Source organism: Rutilus rutilus (genome assembly GCF_951802725.1).
Source record: "Rutilus rutilus genome assembly, chromosome: 24".
Classification (NCBI taxonomy): Eukaryota; Metazoa; Chordata; class Actinopteri; order Cypriniformes; family Leuciscidae; genus Rutilus; species Rutilus rutilus.
The window spans coordinates 14,620,889-14,643,247 of NC_140228.1; the positions used below are offsets into that span (position 1 = coordinate 14,620,889).

The 22,359-nt window shown below is 37.9% G+C and overlaps 2 protein-coding genes across 3 annotated transcripts in view; both read right to left on the minus strand.

Moving 5' to 3' along the window:
• The window catches only part of cUnh8orf34 (chromosome Un C8orf34 homolog), a 96,106-nt gene extending 78,997 nt beyond the window's left edge, over positions 1-17,109 (minus strand). For both annotated transcript variants that reach the window (XM_084399143.1, XM_084399142.1), the window contains exons 1-3: positions 16,891-17,109; positions 3,381-3,525; positions 3,164-3,295 (exon numbers count right to left, since the gene is read on the minus strand). In XM_084399143.1, the coding sequence (XP_084255269.1) occupies positions 3,164-3,295; positions 3,381-3,525; positions 16,891-16,974 (361 nt within the window). In that variant the 5' untranslated portion in view covers positions 16,975-17,109. The remainder of the gene's footprint in view (positions 1-3,163; positions 3,296-3,380; positions 3,526-16,890) is intronic.
• Positions 17,110-20,489: 3,380 nt separating this feature from the next.
• Positions 20,490-22,359, minus strand: part of prex2 (phosphatidylinositol-3,4,5-trisphosphate-dependent Rac exchange factor 2) — a 145,956-nt gene continuing 144,086 nt past the window's right edge. Inside the window, exon 40 of the mRNA XM_084398619.1 lies at positions 20,490-21,710. Within this exon, the coding sequence (XP_084254745.1) occupies positions 21,665-21,710 (46 nt within the window). The 3' untranslated portion in view covers positions 20,490-21,664. The remainder of the gene's footprint in view (positions 21,711-22,359) is intronic.

The following is a 22,359-nucleotide window of genomic DNA, read 5'->3' on the forward strand; positions in this document are numbered from 1 at the left end:
ACGGCTTTTGTTCACACAGCGCGCGTTCCGGGACTGAACACGGCAATGTTACTAGGTCCCCAACCCGGCATCGATCCCGGCATTAAACCCGGGTCGTGTTTGCGTTCACACAGAAGGCGTTCCGGCAATTTGCCGGCAATTTCCCGGGTTCAATGCGCTGTGTGAAATGGGCTTTAGACACTTTCAAGACTTGAGCAGCTGCTGAGCATTTTAAAGACAATTTTACTGCGTCCGTCATCCAAGGACACTTGAAAACAGTACTACTGCAAATTGTACTATTTTTGTGCTCGCCATTGCGAGAAAAGAAAGTCCAACGTGTACAGATTTTCAGACATATGAAATGAATGAGTCTGAATGAAAGCACTTGCAGCAAAATGTTTAACACTGAATAATTTAGAATGCTCACAAAATCAAGCTAAATGTGCTTGCTACTGCTGTGACATTTGCTTTCAATGCACTGCATGTTTTGCAAATGATTTCTGTTGCAGGGTATTTTCCCATCCACCTCCAAAACACATTCCCCAAGTCTGTCTAATTGCTTTAAAGGTATAGTGGAGGATTTTCTTTTTCCGGGTGGATCATCAAGACTATTGGTCCTCCTAGCTGTCAATCATTCTGGTGATATGTTTACGTAAGGCCGTCGTACGTGCTCGTCCCTAGGTAGTTTTCAGGTGTATATGTGTGGTGAGCCGTTTATATACTGTCTATGGTGGTGAGCTACGGTTTCAGCCATTCATTGAAGCTCGCCGTTCTCACCGGGTTTTTTCAAAATGTCTGAGGGACGCAAGAGAAAAAGTGTCTACAAATTGTATGACAAGAAGAGAAAGGCCTCTGAAGAAAGAAACAAGACCAGAGTGTTTTTGGGAGAATATTTCACACGCTGGCGTGCGCTAAAAGCACAGGTTGGGCTTCCCACTGATGCCTCAGTCGCGAAGTTTCTACTCGACAGGTAAAGTTTGGCATGCTATTTGGAGAAATCCATTTAAAATCACTGCTAGTAAAAGTTAATGTAAGCTATGATTAGCGATGCTAGCCCCTGGCACAAGTCACGCACCGACAGCAACTTGTAAACAGAGCGTGCACGAGGAGAACTAGGCTCGTGCATGCTCTCTCGTGCACACGTTTAATAGGCGTTCCCTCTCGGGAGCAGGTAGAGTGTTGCGCATGTGCATTTTTTCAAAAAGTGGAGAGGGCAGTTCTTTTCTAAAATTCGGGAAAATCCTCCACTATACCTTTAAACTTGGCTTATGTGGACAAAAAGTGCTGTGAGGAAGCAATAAGATGGCATGCAGTAAGAGTTGCATTTCCATGTCATATACACACACACACACACACACAAACAATTTAGGCAAATAGTATAACTCCATGACACAGTGACAGTACAGGTTATCTCAGGTAACAGAACAGAACAGCTCATTAGGTTCTGCGATCAAGTGGCACAGCACTAAAGCTGGACGCTGGATACCCAGAATGACCAATTAGTGAATGTTATCTGGGAGATCATTTGGATTGATTTTAAAATGAGTATGATAGTTTTTTTAAGGACTGTGCTTATATGCATGAGCTTGATTAGCATAAAATAAACAATAAATCAGGAATATCTATAGCATGTCAGAGTCAGCGATATCCTGTGCGATTTGTTGCTTAGGGAGAGCGGATATCTTTTCCTTGATATGTATGAGCATTAAAAAACGACAGCTACTATACATACTGCAGCGTGCTTCCGTGTGTAAATTAGCCTACTCTCTGTTTATTTTTCATGTGCTGCAGAGTAACCTCTGGACTCATTATGTAAAATATCACTGCCTGGAAACCAAAAGCCTACATTTTTCAAACGAAGCTGGCACTAACGTACGCAAAAAAAATACGCAAACTTTACCACAGCTCTCAAATCTCATATGCACCTGCGAACATCAAAACATGACACCAAGAAGTGCATTTACATGTACAACCAAATGCATAAAACATGAAATTAAATAATATGGTTCTTCTGCAACAATTTCAATAAAAGGAATTTAGGGACTTTAGATGAGCTTCTTTTTTGGTCTTTAACCCTGTACAGCCTGACATATAAAGTAATAGTCAAATATGAATAATATTGCAATGCAATGCAATGCAATACAATGGTGATTGAGAGTTGTATAAACAAATAGTTCTTCAAAAGCCTGATGTATTGGATTTCAAAAAAATTAAAGTGCTTCTATCCAGTAAGTGTTCATCTTTAAATATTGCAAACAATATAAAAGTTATTCTTAAAAATCAGTAGATTTCACAGCAAAAGGACATGTGTACCACAACCTGAATGAGAATGATACTACAAGGCCTTTTACTTGCACTAGTAATAAATAAGTAATACAAAAATATATAAACTATTAATCCGAAGGTTAGGAGTAGATTGTGTACAACAGATTGTTTGATCCCATTTCATTTAGAGGCCTGAGAAATATGCGTATCAAATATAATACAGTAGCCTTTACAGGGTTAGGAATTATTTGCATAATACTGCGTATTTAAATGCACTTTTGTGATGGTTTAATTTTGGACTTTTCCCTCAAATAAAGCTCTGTTTTGTCCTTTTTAGATCTTGACAGTGTCTACATTACTTTTATTTTAAGAAAAAGAGCAGAACGGCTTGGAATGATATGAGGGTGAATAAATGAATAAAGAATTTACATTTTGGTTGAACTCCTTTAACGTACAAAAACAAAACGTAGAAACACAATCACAGGTTTTACAAACTCACTGATGCGAAAACCATCTACAGTAAATAAGTCAGCGTGAAATGGGCAAAGGCACACATCTACAGTTTAAAATGGGGTTATACATATTTATTATCTTCCTTCGTCCCACTTCCCCAAAACTGGCCAACAGCCTCCACTCAGGCAGAAATAGAACCGCTGTCAGTAACAGAGCATCATGTTAAATTATTAAAGACTCTGATACGAGTTGCTCCCTCAGCAATATGTATCACTCAGAGCTCATGCTGATGGCCTCCATAATGGCACTATCTAAAGATAGAAGTCATCATTGTTCACTAATGCACAGGCAGTCTCCTCTATTTCTGATCTCTGAAATAGCATTGCTGATCTCAGATTAACAGCCAACCAAATCACATAAAACTGATGTAGTGACGCTAGCTTTTTCCGATTGCAGCGGGACTCACATGATTTAGACTCGGGAGAGGGTGGGGAAATGTTGGACACAGCCAGGTCACTCTTTGATTTCTTGGGCTTCTTGGGATGGATCTGCCAGGGTTTTTCATTACCCCTGGAGTCCCGCCGTGCACCTTTGTACTCTATGGAGAGAGAAGGAGAAAACTGGTAGAGATCTACATTTTCTCTATGTGAAAAACAGCTTGAAGGATGCTGAACGATATACACCTGAGGAGCTCTCAGCCCACAATGCAGCAGATCCCGACAGGGTCCTCTGAATCCTGCCGGGGCTCTCCTGTTTGGTTTGCAGATGGCCAATGAGGAAAGGGATGGGGTGATCTGGTGTCTCAGTTATCAGCTTGGTCATCATCTCCTATCAGAGCCAAACAAAGAGTGATTAGAGTATAGACGTACAGCGTGTGAACAAATGCCAAAGAGAACTTGTGCTAAAGTAGCACATTGTCAAGCCAGGTTGCATCGTGCCCAAACTGAATCAGCAGCGTTGGCCAGCTTTCAGCATCAGGAAAACGAATTAGGTAATTGGTCTGGGAAATATTTGCACACTGATATTGAGCATTAAATGAGCTATAACATGCAAGAGGATATTGCTCGAGGCTAACTGGCAATATGGAAGATCTCTTCATTGTGCAACACTAAAAACGAGATTATGTGCAAAAAAAAAAAAATTATATCATCAAAATTATATTTAAAATGCATCAAGCCTTATTCAGACATGAATAAGTCTGAAAATCGCATATGGTCTACTATATTTGAATTTGAACGTAGTTTGTGACCGTTAAAAAAGTACGCTCTGTATAGTATTTATATGGGTAGTAGGAATAAAATTCGGACGTACTACATCCGCCATGTTGTTACTGTCACATGACCTACCAGCGTCAGTTGCAAGTCTGCGACGCTTCACTGTCATTCGTAATTCCTCTCCCATGGCCTCATGGGATGTCCATCGGGTGCACATTTCAGAATCTCGATGGAAGTAGGTTATCCAGGGTACTTTTCGCCTACTGTTTACTATATGTATTCGGGCATACTACTCTGCTGGCGTACTGTTTTTCGCATACCATATAGTAGGGAAGTATTTGATTTTGGACACAGAGCAAGAGTTTTCAAACTAGGGTCCAGGGACCCCAAATGGGCTGCAAAATTAGATTTCAGAATTTAAAACATTTCACAAAATGTTTAATTATACAATTTATGTTTACATATTTTGACATCATTACGGTTTCATTCTTTCAATTTGGACGTCATGAGAGTATAGCCCTATTATATAACTGTATAAAATGTAAACAAATGTTTTATTCTAATGACAGCCCTATTATATAACTGTATAAAATGTAAAAAAATAAATAAAAAATTGGTAAGAAAATACACAAGGTAAATATTTTCTAGATAATTAAATAAAAATGATTAAAAATGTATTAAAAAATAGAAAATAATATAATATAAAAATACTTAAGTATTACATTAAAGTATATTAAATTACTTTAATATAATTTAATATTTAAATAATTTAATACTTTAATTGAAATACTATAACTTTAATAATTCAATGTACATTAATAAACTTTAATACTTATAAATATATATTTTTTATTGAAACGAAAACATGTGGTCTATATAATATCACACTTAACACTATTCTATACAAATAAATTTGAATTGAATTGAATTGAATATTCTCACACAAGTCTGCTTTATATATTTTAGAAAGGGGGGTTTCATCATATTTGGGGGTTTCACCATCAAAATGTTTGAAACAAATAATATAACACACACACACACAAATCTGTTTGATTCAGGCAAGATTAAAACCACAAACATGCCTGTAAAACTCCTCAGGAAAAACTACTTTTGTCCAATTATGACGTTCAGTTATAAAAACAAATGAAAGCATTTCATAAACAAGTCTATATAAAATAGTGCATGTGAAAACAACTTTTACCAGTCTGAGCTTTTTAAACAAAGCCTCAGTTCTGTGTTACAAGCCAGACAATCACAAATCAACAAGATGGTATATATAAATGCAGTAATTACAACACATAAGCCTTGTTGGGTAATTAAACTAACTTAGCAACAGGGGGTACATAAAAGAGAGACGTAATTTGTGGGTTAAGCAGGAAGTAAATTGAGCAGGGCTGTGTTAACTACCTCAGGCTCCCCGATGAGTAATTGCCCTTGTGGTAAACAGGAAAACATGGTGTGGATTAGCACACACTCATTTAAAAAAATGTAAACCATTTGATGCTATCTGAGAGGGGTTTTCCCTGCTTACTTCACTGACCACTTTAATACGGACATGAACATGGTGACGACATGGTTGGAAGTCACAGCCAGTGAGAAAAGGACTCACTTACAGCAAATAAGATACTGTATGATAGAGAGGCTGCATAGACATACTCAAATTTATGTCAAATCCCTGCTCTAAAATAAGCTTCTCAATGGATTTTCTTGGATCATCAGGATGGAGAAACACAGGATCTCTGGATCATACTGACAGACTGGGGAAATTGGCATGGGGGAGACAATCTGAGCCTCTCTAATAGACAAACTGACTGCAAGCCAAGTTCAGTGCCAGCTTTAAAGTTTAAAGTACCACATTCCACAGCACTTCCTTCAGCCATTGTCAGTCTATGTCAAAGAATGTATGAAATAACATCCAGTGCCAACATACTATGACAATACTAGTGTAAGTACATGTTCATGCATACAAAATCCAGGTGATCTACTACATCTGCCAAAAATGTGCAGGATACAACAAAGACCATTGTGTAGAACACTGCATCCCATAATGCAATGTGCTCAGCTTGCACCTTCCATTTCCAGTATAATGAAAAAACTGAAAGATTTCAAACTAAACAATTCATTTATTGTTTTAAGCATTAACTTACCTAAATTGTAAGGACTATTTGTTTACAACGTAAAACTGCAGCTAAATGTTGAAGTAACATCCAGATGGTTTATATTAAACATATAATCCTTGCACTTGCTGACACAAATTCTCTAGATATCTTCTGTTCTGTTAGCATCCTTGAAACATCTTCCTTCATCTGATTACATGAGTGTTCTCTGAACTGCATGAGTCATGATGAAAGCTGATACTGTCTGTTTACCACAGGCTGTCTCGGTCACTGCCATAAACTCTTCAGAAAGAAAAAGCAACAATTGCTTGTTAAAGAGCTCCCGTGGTGAAAATCAAGTTTTTAATGTTGTTTATATGTCTATGTGGTGTTTGTAACCGTGTACAAATTCATAAGTCAACACCATTGCTGAGTATTTTCTCCTTAAAACTGCAGACAGTCTCAAAAACGTGGTTCTTACCTTGTAGCCAATCACGTCAACGTGCCGGCGGTATTTAGCATATCATTAACTGCTGCAAAGCAGGGGAGTCTCAAGAGAAGCCAGACTATTAGCTGTTTGATAACATAGTCAAGCAAAAGGCTAATCATATTAATTACTGTTATGTGTCTGACGTTGTAAAGAGCGATACATAAAATGCATTACCATTCGACTTGTAGAGTAAACTTGTAAGGAAGCCTGTATAATTCACTCTTCCACTTCTTCTGAATCAGTTTCTGGTTCAAACATGGCTGAATTAAACTATTTCCACTTGTCATTGCACAGCGTTTACTACAATAAAGTTGAATGAGTGGATCTCTGAGCTGGTGTGAGTGAGTGGAGGCGGGGCTAATTAGCATATTTATGGGTCCGCATCTACTAAATTAATCAAGGGTGTAGGGTTACATTACACAGAGTTACAAGCTATTTTAAGGCATGAAGGATTTTTATTTATTTTTTCACAGGAAAAAAACATTTAAATATGTCATTTTGGTGATCAAAGATGAGTTTTAAGGGATTATATGATTGACTACAGGGTGACTTTAAGAGATTCAAATTAATTATTTACTCTTAGGGTTGGAAACTTTCTATGGGAATTAACTGGATTATATGGGAAATAACGGAAATAAATAGGAATAAACTGGAAATTTGCCTATAACAGGAAACTTTATTAAATGCAAAAAATGTAACCCTGCGCATTCTTCAACCACATGCACACAGCCCACAACTTACTGCAGGGCTATAGAGGCCACACCTCCTGCATGCACTGTGCATTCCTCCATCATTTATAAAACGTGCATACACACAGTTTTAACATAGGGTTTTTTACATTTTTTACAGTTTTAACATCCACGACAACGTTCGTTATATTAAAAAGGACTTTGATGTGGAAAAAATACTTAGCGCCATGTCAGGTTCTAAGAAGATGTACACACTTTTCCTTACAGCAGAGAGTCGGAGAACTGCAGGTATTTGGAAATCCAAGCAATTCTTGCTGCTCGCCATTCTCAGGAAAACGATTTTGATGTTGACTGGTGCTCTTTTATATGTTAATGACATTAATTAGGGGGTGTTTACAAGGCGGAGATCTGAAACCATTCAGCTGCGCACAATTTCAAGATAATTTGCGATTTATAGATTTCAAATATGGAAGATCACACGTTCTCTGAATCACACATACGCACATTGGAGAAATGATAGTAAGATCAAATGTAGGACAACATGCAACATTTTATAAATGAGGCCCCTGGTCACTCTGGAATAAAAAAAAAAACGTTTTCTCTAGATTAACTAGAGAGTTTCCATAAATTTTCCGCACCTTTGCAACCCTATTTACAGTTCATAGTCTCCTGACTCAGACACAACATGGATGCAAAAAGGTATTTATACTGTATGTTGCCACTGTTGACCATGCTATATGTTAAGTTTTTAACCAGAGTTCAGCATTGCCAGAGCCTGCACTCTCATTATTCCTCTGATTCCATCATTTATGCCTTACGTCACAGCAGGGTGATGCTGACTGAAGACTGGGACAGAGTTCTGGAAGGGTTCCAGCCCTTGAGACAAGAGGAGGAGGAAAGGAAAGAAGTAGTGCAGCCGCAGAGAGCAACACATGGACAGACAAATCCAATATGTGCGAAATTTAGAATTAGTTAAAAAAATATATGAAATGGAAGTTGCGATAGTCTTTTCTTCCCTATTGTGATGTATACCCAAATGAAACAGGGGTGAAAATGTAGGGCAGGACTTTATTTTGTCCATCGGGAATTGATTGAATTGTTGGATGATTGTGGTTTGCTATTGGTCGATCTCATGTGAGTGACAGGTTGACCCGCCCTCGCTCTAGTAAACACTTCATCAGAGTAGACGAGATGTTGCTGAAAAAGCAAGGGGAACTTATTTTAATTAAAGATTACAGGGCACATGCATTTAAAAAAATTATGTGCACAGATACATCATTTATAATAAACTCTGCAATATTCCATATAAGAAATAAGATTTGTCCATTTTGATTTAATGGTGAAATCAACAACAGTGCTACACCAGTGACCTTTCCGAGCAGTCTATAATTAGACATTCTTTATTGCTTTAACTTTCTTTATACATAAGCTGGGATGTAGTACTTAAAGGGATAGTTCACCCAAAAATGAAATTCTGTCATAATTTACTCACCTTGAAGCTGTTCCAAACCTGTATGAATTTCTTTCTTCTGATGAACACAAAAGGAAATACTTTGAAGAATATGGGTAACCAAAAAGTTGATTGGCACCATTGACTTCCATAGTATGGGAAAAAGAAATACTATGGAATTCAATGAAGCCCATCAACCGTTTGGTTACCAAAATTCATAAAAATATCTTCTTTATCTACAGAATTTTCATTTTTGGGTGAACTATCCTTTTAAACCACCTAAATGTTATTTTACCCAGATAGTTGCTTAATAAAATCTAAATTTATAATGCACAAGGCGGCACAACGAGAGATTTGACTTGATTGTTTTACGGTGTTTGATGAAGGTCAATATTAATGAAAAGCGTTGTGAAAAAAAAAGCACAGTCACAGACATTCCTATCCGGATGGCATTGGATTTCTTAATAAGGGAACCCTACATGTTCCATTCAGCATAATATGATCACAGGATTCGTTTAATATTGCATTTATTCCATTTCAGCCTGTCAGGTGAGCTTGTCCCGTACGCAGGGCGTTTGAGAGGAGCTCACGCTGCGCAGACACCTCAGATGTCTGCAGGTCACTGCAACGTTAATTAGAGACTAGACCGCCAAGAAACCTCTATAAATAAAGGCAAGAGAGGGAATTCTCCACCTCTTCTCCATTATCCTACCCTGCTGTGAGTGAGTGTGTTTCTTCAGGCTACAGATCTGTGTATGTGTGCGCAGCCCCTCTGCTGTAATTAGCAATGTCTTAACAAGACCTACACTTCCTACACATTTTTGCCTCATTTAAAGGTTGAATATTAAATGACAGAAAATAGTTTGCTGTCACACATGCCTCAACGATGTCCTGTTAAGTTGGGCTCTCAGACACATGTCAACTCTTTGGCTGAAACTTATGACACACCTCCATTATTCATGGTGATACACACAATTTTACCAACCCTGACTGAACAGTTTTTGAGGTTTCAATTGCCTGCTGGGTGTCATTTTCAATTACAAGCAGGAAGTGCGATGAATCTCCAGCCAATTGATTTTATTGATATGCTGTGTGCTGATGTAGCATTCAATTTGTTACTTGTGGGACAGTGAGGAGCTCCATAATGACAGTTGCAACTCAAGGAATTGCCATGGTCTACACGTAAAATGCAAACTTATTTGTTATTCACTATTTCATTGCATATTTGTTTTTTCGTTTTTTTTTTCATTTGGGCTATAATTCAGCAATATCAACAGCACGGTTTTGTGATGTTGCTTTTATACAACACTAGGGTTGGGTATTGGTTGGGTTTTATCCGATACCACCAGTACCTACTCTGTATTTTTTAAATGGTTTCCGGTGCTTAAACGGTTCTTGAACCGGTACTTAAGAAACCGAAACCGCACATACTTTATCAAAAAAATAATACCTGTGTGTTTGTGTGTGTGTGTGTGTGTGTGTGATTTTCTGGAAAAGATTTTCTGATTTCTGATTAAATTAAAAATTGTGCCGTTTAAAAGGCTACTGATGTAGCCTAAAACACTTAAGTTAAGATAAAATTTTTGTCTTCTCATATTATGACTTTTACTTTAAAACAGAGAAATATCTGACACTGAGCAGAGATATTTAACACACACGGTATAGCCTCATATAAATATACTTGATATACTTCATACTTGATATGCAAGATTTGCAGTTGGCATTAAAATACTAGACTTACCCGAAGAGGAACGGCTGCTGTTATCATCATTTGTGATGTCCACCATGACACTGGCAGCTGAACTTGAACTTTCGTCAAGCGTGTCAGAGGTTTTGGGTTCTAATCCGCATTCGTACAGATTTTTTTTTTTTTTTTTTAAACCGATTATGCTCATCAGTGGTTGTATTTCAAGCAGGGACACTGTGTGCATTATATTTTGTGATTTCACCAGAACGAATAGATCGATCTCCGCAACATACTGAAGCGCGCGTCCGAGTGAAGACAGTGCGGTGTGCGCGAGCCACAGAGAAAACACTGTATCCACGACACTGATCGCCGCGGCAACGAGCACTTTGATCACTTGATTTAAAAAACACATTTCAGTGCTAGTTCGTCTCTTATTTAACAAACGAACGAAATTAATGCTCTGCTGGTTAACTGGAGATGTTTTATTATTGGATCATTCGTGCCGCGAGATGTTTTATAGGGGGCGGTAAAAAAAGTCAGGCACCGAAAGTTTCGTTCTTATTCGGTCTCGTTACTACCGTTTACGTCGGAACCGGTTCCCTTTTGGAACCGGGTTTCGGTAGCCAACCCTATACAACACCTTAGTAAATAAGAAGTTAACATGAAATAACTTAGACCTACATTTGCATCTCACACAGTTGTTACATTTCATTTCCGAATGAATAAGTGTTATTGAACAAAACAGTTGAGTGAATCATTCAGTGACTCACTCATAAAAACACTCTGCGTCCCTGTTTGCCTACTTATAGTATACCTTAAAAGTATTTGAGCCCTAAAAGTACCTTTTCTCTGAGAGGCAAAAGTAGATACATTTGAGTGTATGGCAGAAGAGTAGGCAAGATTCAGGACATACTATCACATCATAAAATAGCGCTCTGTGGATTTGCACAATCTTTTTAAAAATGATCTTGCATGCAGCTTTTAACAAAATGTACACTTTCCTTATAAATCCAGTTTGGTGATGCTAGTGGCAGAGAAATTACACACTGCAGCTGTAAGACACAAGGACAGCAACCTAGAAACCTACAGAAACTGGACGAGCAGAAATTACCAAATAACCGTTAACCCCCAGTTAGTCCCAGACCCTCAGAAGTCCCTTCAGTTCAGTGAACATCAGCTGACACTATTTCAGCAAGGTCTAGGCTGTGATCCTTACAGAGCCCTGGAGAAACTGAGCCACACAAATTGCTCTATACACTGAATGACTTTTCTAGAACTGAGCAATGCACTCTGGGCAAGTGTACCCTTGACTCTAGATGAAATGCACTGGCATGGTCTTATGGCAAAAGCAAAATGGATTTCTCATAAATCTTGCATTTTCATCCCATGTGATGTAACAGAATGGTCAGACCCTATCAAGAACCATGCCATGATCTCAGTCAATAAATGTCATAACTTCCCCCACCATGAAAGAAAGGAATCTTCTAAAAATAGTAACTAGAGTTTTATGTGGCTCAGTAAGTGCAAATACTGTCTGTGACAGCCACAAATCAAACCTCCAGCCATGACAATAATTCTCCAGTACACATAAACACATACTGGCCGAATGAAAAATATATATGAACTGTATATATTCCGCATACAGAAATGACTTCTGTGTTGATGCCTGTGGTTTTATTGCCTGAATGCATTAGTGTGTAACTGTATGCTAATCAAACCTCCATTTGCTCAACCTACAGTGTATTTTGTAGGTGAACGCACAATTCTCACAACAGAGATCAATTATGCTGCAGCTTTACAAACATTTTGCTCTCTTTATTGCACTGCCTCAAACCATTACACTGTGATACGGCCACTTTGATTGGCTATTGATAGCCTGTTTTCCCCTTCCTGCCCCAAACTTGTTCTCGTTACAGCTGAGTTCACTGAAGTTAGTCTATGAGATCCTTAAGTTTAGATGTTTCCTTAAGTTTAGTCTAAGATTTGTTGTTACCTGAAAATACTCCTCAATATGTATCTTTTCTTACCAAACTGTATAAACGGCAATGAGAATCTAAGAAAAAATAAAATAAAATAAAATAAATAATATATATATATATATATATATCTCAGTACAAATCTTGGCCATCAATAGAAGACGGTTCTTCTAGGAAAGTCTCAAGAATATGTAAATTTAGAATATCTCTTCAGTAATGAATGCAAAAGAAATGCACTCAGGCAAAACAGTTAACGCTAATCAACACATCTCGATCTTCAGCCCCCACACAATATGTCACTCTACTGGAAAATTAAAATAAGCAAAGCCCTAATTTAGTGCAGGTGGATTTAATTATATTAATTTAAAATCATGTAAGCATGCTGCAAGTGTCGCCTGCACTATAACATTTATTCCATGCTTTTTTTTTTTCTTTGCAGAAGAACTTCCTCATTAATTCTGAGAAGCCAGGAGGTCAATCGTCAGTTAACTAAATCAACTCACATTCTATAGACTTAAGTGAAACTATAAGGTCGTAAAAACTTTAAAGCTACAATATGTTTTTTTTTTGTTTGTTTTTTTGCCACTAGGGGTTGCTAAACTTATACAATAACAAAAAGCATAGATTGATGACGCAGTGAATAAGCGGAATCATGGAATTTGTTGTCATGCCGATGGATCTAATGTTTATGGGAAATAATGTTTATGGATGATTGAATACATTCATGTTTTTTAACGTGAGAGACAGATATCAGCGCCATACGCGAGTCCCGCGGATATATAGGAATGAGGACATTTCATTCTGTCGAACTACCCGCAAGTGCTTAATTAATGCTTAAACTGGTCAGTTTATGTAACAAATTAAAATTGTGAGGTAACGCAGCGCTGTTTCACTTGGTCTACACTATCTTACTAAACTGCATTTGAGTGTGTTGAAAGTTATAATGTTATTCTATGTGTTAGTTTGTTGGCTGTATGAGATTAGCAGTAAGCTAGATCAACATTAGAATAACACACATCATATTCTAACATTTCATCATGTTGTGCTATATAAAATTGTTTCGTTTTATGTACATTTGCTCACCTGTCTAATAAAGTACATGCAAGAGCGGCGTCTCTGTCAAGTCCAAGTTAGTCGCGGACGCGGAGCTCTCGGCATCTCGAAAACGCCACGCCGATATTATTGATCCTCGTTTTATTTCTCCTTTTGTCCCAAAGTCTGCTTGCCATGGTCCAAAATGTTTGAAGGGCACTATTTAAAATAGTGAATTTCTCTGAATTTACAAATTCTTGGAAACATTTAAGATAATGTAAGTACACAATTGAAAGAAATATATAAGAATGTGCAAGTGGTTTTTGGATATTTTGATACAAAATTCTTACATATTGTACCTTTAACAAATTGCTTTTCTGTCTTTGCTGCTGCTGACAAGGAATGTGTTAGTGTGATGAGTCAGTTTAAAAAGAGAAAAAAGTACTTTCATATCAAATATGTATTTAAGTGGTCAAATTCTGTGGCAAACAAATGTATTTCATGTTTAAAAAAAACTGACCTATAAAATATTACAGTTCTGTGTTGCCGTGCCTTGGTGAGCAGCAGCTACAGCTGTCATGTTATTCCCCAGTCCCATGCATATTGCATTCATAGTGACCTCAATTTAGGTTTACTTGTCAACTTCGTTTTCGTTTTTTTTCAAGAACCGGTAAAGTAGCTAACAAGGGTCATTTATCATTTTTTTCTTACAGTGTGTCTGTATTGTTCAACCGAAGCATTCGCAGTGACTCAGTGAGCACAGTTACAGCGTAAAGGGGAAACACAGTGGGCAAACACACCTGGAAAGAGATACTGATAATAGTTATGATGTGCAAACAAACTGAGACTCTATATCAGCTGTTTGCAGTGACATTATAAAATAACAGAGGCATACCCTGATAGAGAAAACAGGCATCCCTGTTTAATACGATAATATTTGTGTCACATGTTATGAATGGATATGAAAGTGCGGTGCAAATTAAAATGTACATAACAGCATTTGTGCTAATGAACATATAAGCAGGAGTGAGAAAAGTTGTCTCACTTTTTACTCAGTAAATAATTGATATATGGAAAGAATGAGTGAACATTTTCACCATTGATGTCCGAGAAAAAAAAAAGTTTAGTTCACAGAATAGGCAATGACTAATAATGGGGCAAGTTGTTGCACTATTTGGGGTAAGTTGTCACAGTGAACAGCCTATTAAGAGCCTACTAGCCTATTTTATTAAAATAAGATAAAATAATTCCTGCCAATGGCTCAGGCTCACTGTGTCCCTACATAGGACAAGCAGTTTGTAGAATTGATGGATAGGTGAAAAATAATTAAAATAAAATAAATGTAAAGGTAAAGGTAAAAGTAACCATATTTGGTCCAAAATATTGAATTGTATTAATTAATTGATTAATTAACTAATTTTATCAATGCATATTATTAAAAACATGTGACAATTTGCCCCAGTTTGACATACTCTTATCCTGAGAACCTTTCAGTTTAAAAAACTACCTTCAAAAAATGTATATTAAAAACTAAATTAAAACCTACACACTTCAAAACGAACATATAACTAACCATGCTAGAGAAAATACACGTTGATAGGACTTTTGACTCAAAACCTCCTAGTTACTCGGATACAGCCCTTGTGACAACTAGCCCCGTTCTAATCTACTTTCAATTATATTCATTAAAAACATGAGCATGTGTAAACTGTCTGTAATTAAGTGTTACCATATTTAGCAGGAGGCAATTTCAAGAGACTGCTAATTCGCCTAAAAAATTCTCACAAATAAAAAATACTTTAAAACTAACACACACAATTCAAAAGCGATAAAGAGGAAGAAGGCGAGAGACACTCGCGCAACAACCCACTCAGAGCGCTCGCCCCCGGGGGAAACGCGTTCATGTGGGAGATCTCTGCGCGGCGCCGCTGTCCATGGTACTAGGTCACACGCGCGCTGCTTTTAGCTTTATTGCTGTTTAATATTCAGCCCATGCACACAGTCCCTGCTACAAGACAGTTGATACATCAGCAGTTTGCTCGTATAGACTGTTCCTCTTACTACAGATGCCTCATGGAGGTAAAGCAGTGGTGGATGACAACGCTGTTTTGGTTCATTATGGTGTGGAGCATTTTTCTCAAGGTGACTGGTGTGTCCAGTTTCTATTGTTTCAGACATAGTGGCCAGCTACAGTCTAATGGACACTGTGCGTATACTATTTTAAAGGCAATCTGTTCAATTAATTATAGGTTTTTACTTAGTCCCCCACATCATCCAAATGATTATCCAATGTTGCTGACAGTGCAAAAGTAGAGGAGGACCGGGGAATGTAACATTTTATTTAAACGTCTGCAACTCAGTTGATTTTTGTGCTATGAATTTCAAACTTTAATATTATGTTCCCATATGTGTCTGCTATAAATTTGGAAATCTACAAATTATTCCTAAACTCTGTAAATTAATGGCAAATACAGATTGCTGCTGTTACATACCTCATATAGCTACCAAATAAGTTGTAACACTAATAAAAACCTGTATTTTAAATTTGGTGCATTCAATAATTGTAGTATTAAAATTAACAACTATTATTATGACAAACATTTTGTTTTAATATAAGCCTACTGTCCCATTTTGTGCAATCTTTGTGGGTCCACTATACAGTAGTACATCAGAAAGTGTTACAACCCTCTCATTATATTTCTATTCTTTTAACATGTTACCTCAAAATTTGTTTTGGTCCAGTAAATCCTAAACTTCTTACAACTTCCTGAGTCTTACAACTTCTATTGTCACTTCATAAGGGTCTTGGGTAACAGAGTCCTTGTTACACGTTACATGTAGTTACTGTCGCAACAACTATAAATTATACATAATTACATGCGACTAACCCTAAACCAAACCCCTATCCTAATGTTAGTAAGTACATGTAGTGTAGTTTTTCCAATTTAAACCTTGGCATTACAATTCATCCCGTGTTACATCATTCCCATGTCTCCTGTACAGTATGGCCATATATTTAGTGCAGTATTCATTTAGATGAGCAGAAATGCACTAACTATACATTACAAAGGAAATATCTTAAGAGGGAGCTGGGACCTGGCGTTCCCAATACAGTAGCCTATACGAAAATCTTGATAGAAGAAACAATGGCATCAGATTGGCTTACTGCTAGAAATCGTCCAGTCAGCAGAAACATCTTCTATCACATTACTTCAGATGATTTCTACAGGGTAGGCTATAATGAGAGCCCAATTAAGTCCAAAATATCTAGTTTCCAACAGTCCCATTGATTAAATGGAGGTAAGTTGAATGCAGGAGGCTTCGCACAAACATAAGCACAAACATCCCGCTTACACTTCCCAATTCAAACGACCTCAAATGAAATAAGATGTTCTTAAAATGCCCTGTGCCATCATAATTCACTTACAGTTCAACTCTAATTCACATCTAAACCTGCGTTCGAGCAGACAAGAAGATCCTGCTTCATTCGTTTCCAATGCAGCAAAATCTCGAGGTGCCTTACGAGCATCTTTTGTGGAGAAAAAGTTGTAGCGCATACCTCAAACAAGGGTCCGATTTTATTCTTCTCCAGGTATGACTGAATTCTTGACTGCTGAACAGACGCCATGGGAATGCGTTGCATTAAACAGCAAATGGTTTAGATATGGTTAAATATAGCCAAGCATCTTCAAACGTGTGGGATTGCGGACGGATCTCTAGCGGGAAGTGAGTGGACATCCAGCGCTGCTGAGAGCTCGTCTGCTGCTCCAGCACATGCTGAAAGTAACAGGGTTTGGTCACTATCTGATGGGACTGTCCCTCCTCCGGTCTCGGCAGAGTAGCTGGCGATGGCTTCTTCTCAAAGCCAATGAAAAAGATTACACCTCAGGTCGATTTTCATTGGCTGTTCATGTCTGAGAGACCCGCCCTCGTTGTTTACACAGAGTAAGTGTCATTAAACTCATATGACGCTAAACAAATATATATGAAACTTATATATAATGCAAAGGATTCTTGTGGGCTTATTATGCCTTATTATAGGCTATATATAGGCTAAATGTATCCACACTCATGTATTATATTGCTTACTTCAAGTTTCAGGAGCATATGCGTTAAAATAGCTTAACAACAAAACTGCATGCATTTTGCGGAAGTACATAGTTTGTGTTGTGCTACGGCTCTGCGGGACTGTTAGGATGAATATTTATCCTTCTGCTCATAAAACACCCACTATAGGCTTAAGAGATATAAGTTTAGATGGAAAGGATCTCAAGCTGTTATAGCTGTAGCCTACCTTTTAATAAATACAGCACTTCCTTGAAAATAAATTCCAACACAGCATTACAACAACCATAATTAAATGACCTTTCACAATAGATAATGCTTTGCAGTGAACTCTGTTGGAGAGCTACATAGCAATTTATCTGTTCAATAAAATATCTTACTCACCTGTTGAGTAATAAAAAACGCCATCTCCGCGTCGCTTTTACAACATTTCTAATGTCAGTTTGCGTCATCTCCGAAAAGCCAAGAAAATGCTGTCTCGTTTTATTACGAGCATTTATTACGAGAATTATTAAAATTCACTTTTTTCCAAGAAGCACTGTTCAGCCTTAGAGGACGATGGACGCAAGTACGCAAATTCGCGCGAAAAACCTCCTGCTAGGTCTAATGGGCCGTTTACAACTAAAAATGGAAAACTTTGTATTGCATTTAACTTTTAAAAATGGGTTTCAAAGTGGAAGTTTTTTTTTAAAACGATATCATTATTGTGGAAAACGGTGACGCCATGCACATGCTTATTACATGTTCAGTCTTGCGTAGTGTTTCTTTAAAAAGTGACATCGCCAACTACTGGCCTGGCATGCATAATACAGTGTTTTTTATCGTTTTCGCAGATCCATTACGGGATCGTTTTGTCATCTATAGGCTATGCAAAAAACGCGAAGGAAAAACTTTTCGTGTAAACGTACAAAATACAAAATATACACACTTAGGCCATGTTTACACGAGAACGCTCGTGGGTGAAAACGTAAAAATATTTTATCAGATGTGCCTTTCGTTTAGACGGCGACGGCGTTTTTGGGGCTTAAAAACGCAAAAAAGTGAAACCACCCTTCAGAGTGGAAATCTTAAAAATGCTCCACCGTCGCGTTCCCGTCTAAAGGGTAAAAACGCAAAAGGCTGCTAGACAGTGAAGGCACCGATCTGCTCACGATCTGCTTCACATTGCCACCTAGCCGCCTGGAGTGCATACTACATCGAATTTCACACATTTTTGCGTCACCATATGCATGCAGATTTCCCCCCCATAACGCTCGTTTAAACGCAAAATAAAACGTGATAACGCAACGCCACTTTTGCGTTTTCTCTTCAGATCGTTTCCGTGTAAACATAGCCTTATAATGGGCTTACCATAGAATCAGGGTAAGACAAAAACACGTTTCGGAAGGATTGAAGGTGTATTGACTCTGATGAAGAAGAAATAAAATTAGATGGGAGGAAAAATTATTTGGCAATTTGCTTTCTCTCGCAAATGATTTGCGTTCCCCGAGAAACTTTGTGTTAATTTGCAAACACAAAAATTTTGCAAAAGAACGCAAACCTTTTTTTGTGAGAGAACGCCAACATTTTGCGAGCAAACGCAAAGTTTCTCGGGGGAACGCAAAAACCAGAACATCTGGAAACCATTTACTCCATAAAAACGGCAAGTGACAGTGAGCCCAGGGAAATTATGACAGGTAAACAATGTTTGTCAAAGACAGTTGTCTACATGCAGAGGCCATTAGTGAGATTCCTGAAGACTTTAACTGGTCTGATACCAGCTGCACATCTGATGGATGAGAGCACAGCACATAAAGCAGCTGGGAGTTTGTGTGCACTCAGTGCATACTGTCAGATGCAAACTAAATACATTCACTAGAGAGACCTGTGACAGATCTGCAGCGCAAATTTAAATCAAAATCACTGTTTAAGTCTGTTGCATAAATATGTACAGTCACACAGTTCCACCATGTAAAATGGGTAAAAATAAATAAATAAATAATATATATATATATTGTGGTGGAACGGGAAGCTCCCGTTCCACCACATCCCAAAGATGCTCTATTGGGTTGAGATCTGGTGACTGTGGGGGCCATTTTAGTACAGTGAACTCATTGTCATGTTCAAGAAACCAATTTTAAATGATTCGAGCTTTGTGACATGGTGCATTATCCTGCTGGAAGTAGCCATCAGAGGATGGGTACATGGTGGTCATAAAGGGATGGACATGGTCAGAAACAATGCTCAGGTAGGCCGTGGCATTTAAACGATGCCCAGTTGGCACTAAGGGGCCTAAAGTGTGCCAAGAAAACATCCCCCACACCATTACACCACCAGCACCAGCCTGCACAGTGGTAACAAGGCATGATGGATCCATGTTCTCATTCTGTTTATGCCAAATTCTGACTCTACCATCTGAATGTCTCAACAGAAATCGAGACTCATCAGACCAGGCAACATTTTTCCAGTCTTCAACTGTCCAATTTTGGTGAGCTCGTGCAAATTGTAGCCTCTTTTTCCTATTTGTAGTGGAGATGAGTGGTACCCGGTGGGGTCTTCTGCTGTTGTAGCCCATCCGCCTCAAGGTTGTGCGTGTTGTGGCTTCACAAATGCTTTGCTGCATACCTCGGTTGTAACGAGTGGTTATTTCAGTCAAAGTTGCTCTTCTATCAGCTTGAATCAGTCGGCCCATTCTCCTCTGACCTCTAGCATCAACAAGGCATTTTCGCCCACAGGACTGTCGCATACTGGATGTTTTTCCCTTTTCACACCAATCTTTGTAAACCCTAGAAATGGTTGTGCGTGAAAATCCCAGTAACTGAGCAGATTGTGAAATACTCAGACCGGCCCGTCTGGCACCAACAACCATGCCACGCTCAAAATTGCTTAAATCACCTTTCTTTCCCATTCTGACATTCAGTTTGGAGTTCAGGAGATTGTCTTGACCAGGACCACACCCCTAAATGCATTGAAGCAACTGCCATGTGATTGGTTGATTAGATAATTGCATTAATGAGAAATTGAACAGGTGTTCCTAATAATCCTTTAGGTGAGTGTATATAGCCTATATACTGTATATATAGTATATAAGAAATATGATTGCATTTTCTTTTAAACATTTTTTTATTTGAAATGAATTACGATTTGACATTACAATTTACTATAATAATGGGGATATCAACCTGGTTTTCAGGTTAAAAAGATACATGTATTCAGAAAATCTCAAAAAGGGTTAGTTTTAAGACAAAATAAATAACTTTTTTTTAACTAAAAACATTTTTACAGTAATATCATCACACGAATTTATGTAACCTTCTGGCTGCTTTTATCAAGAGCATGTATAATTCAAAGATGCATCATATAACATAAAAATATCTTCTGTTTCTCAAAATGGTACTTGCAGTTAATAAACAATTCCTGTTTAGCGTGGTTTCTCAATATTGCATAGTAATGACTGATTAATTTGTTATTTTAAGCAACACTAATATAACATGTAACACGATAACTCCTGAGTACTGAATTTTTAAATGTGGTGAGACAAAAACATGTATAGACCTATGTAAGTGTGACAAATATATAAACCTATAACACTGATGACTGTGTCGTATGAACTTTCCAGTACTGCGTGTCACTCTAGATTCACTGAGACTGCAGTACTGAGACTGCAACATGTAGCTTAATGCACTATGGTGTTAATAAACTCTAAACAACCTTTAAGAGTTGAGAAACCTAATGTGAAAGCTAAACCTATACATATGTCAAAGATTTATATGAGAATAGATGAAATAAAACAAAATGCACATACAGTTGCAATGAGGCTTTTGGATGCTATGCCCAATAAAAGCAACTATAAACAAGTTACGCCTTAACATAAGAGACTAAAGCACTGTGCAAATTCTTTTACATAAAGAAAAAAAAAAGTTATTGGAACAGACATTGTGATTGACACTCTATTGATGTGAATGACTTGACAGCAGCGGCGAGATCAGACATTCTGTTTGTTTGATCTTCGGTCTAAAATGAGATGCGCCGTAGCAAAGCATGAAATAAAAAAAAAATATTGGTGCCTTTAAAAAGCTATGAGAAAAGTCAATAGATATTATGATGCGAACTCTTGAGAGGTGACAGATGCCTCTGAGCCTCTAGACGTCCAGACAGTCTCTTTACTTGTGTGTGTGTGTGTGTGTGTGTGTGTGTGTGTGTGTGTGTGTGTGTGTGTGTGTGTGTGTGTGTGTGTATCTCGTCTGGAGTTGAACCAGGGCTGGTCCAGATCTTTTGAAGACATGGGTTCAGGGGTCGCCGTCAGGAGGTGGAGGCTGACACAGTTTGTACAATCTGTTAATAGAATTTTAGAAATATTAAAATAAATGTATATTGTGTGTGTGTGAGTAGAGTTTTCTGTGATGGGTAGGGTTAGGGGACGGAATACATAGTTTGTATATTATAAAAATCATTACGTCTATGTAATGTCCCCATAAAAGATGAAAAGCCAACATGTACCCCAGTACGTTCTTGGATTTAGGCAGCATTTGTTATATGCCAAATAAACATAAGCCACACAGCGATGATCACATGCAACACGCTATGAAAAGCTATGAGTCATTGTCTTGAGGGTCACGCTACAGTACATCTCCCTACGGACCTCAAGTGACTGTGAAAGATTAGAGTTTACACTGGAGTTTTGAACCTGCTGAGAGAGAGTGAGTAGGTATGCTTTTTAATGTATGTTTCATTCTATTTCCCAGCAGGAAATATAGTTTGGCTCCCATGCTCTCTCTCTCTCTCTCTCTCTCACACACACACACACACACACACACACACACACACACACACACACACACACGATGGCTGTTCTAAGAGAGGACATGAACTTTATGTTCAAGAATATGTTTTGTGAATTTAATACCCTGCAGGTTCATTGTATATGGATGAAAACAACATAATGCGCACATTTGCAAGAATGCTGTGTGTTTTGTTTCATACG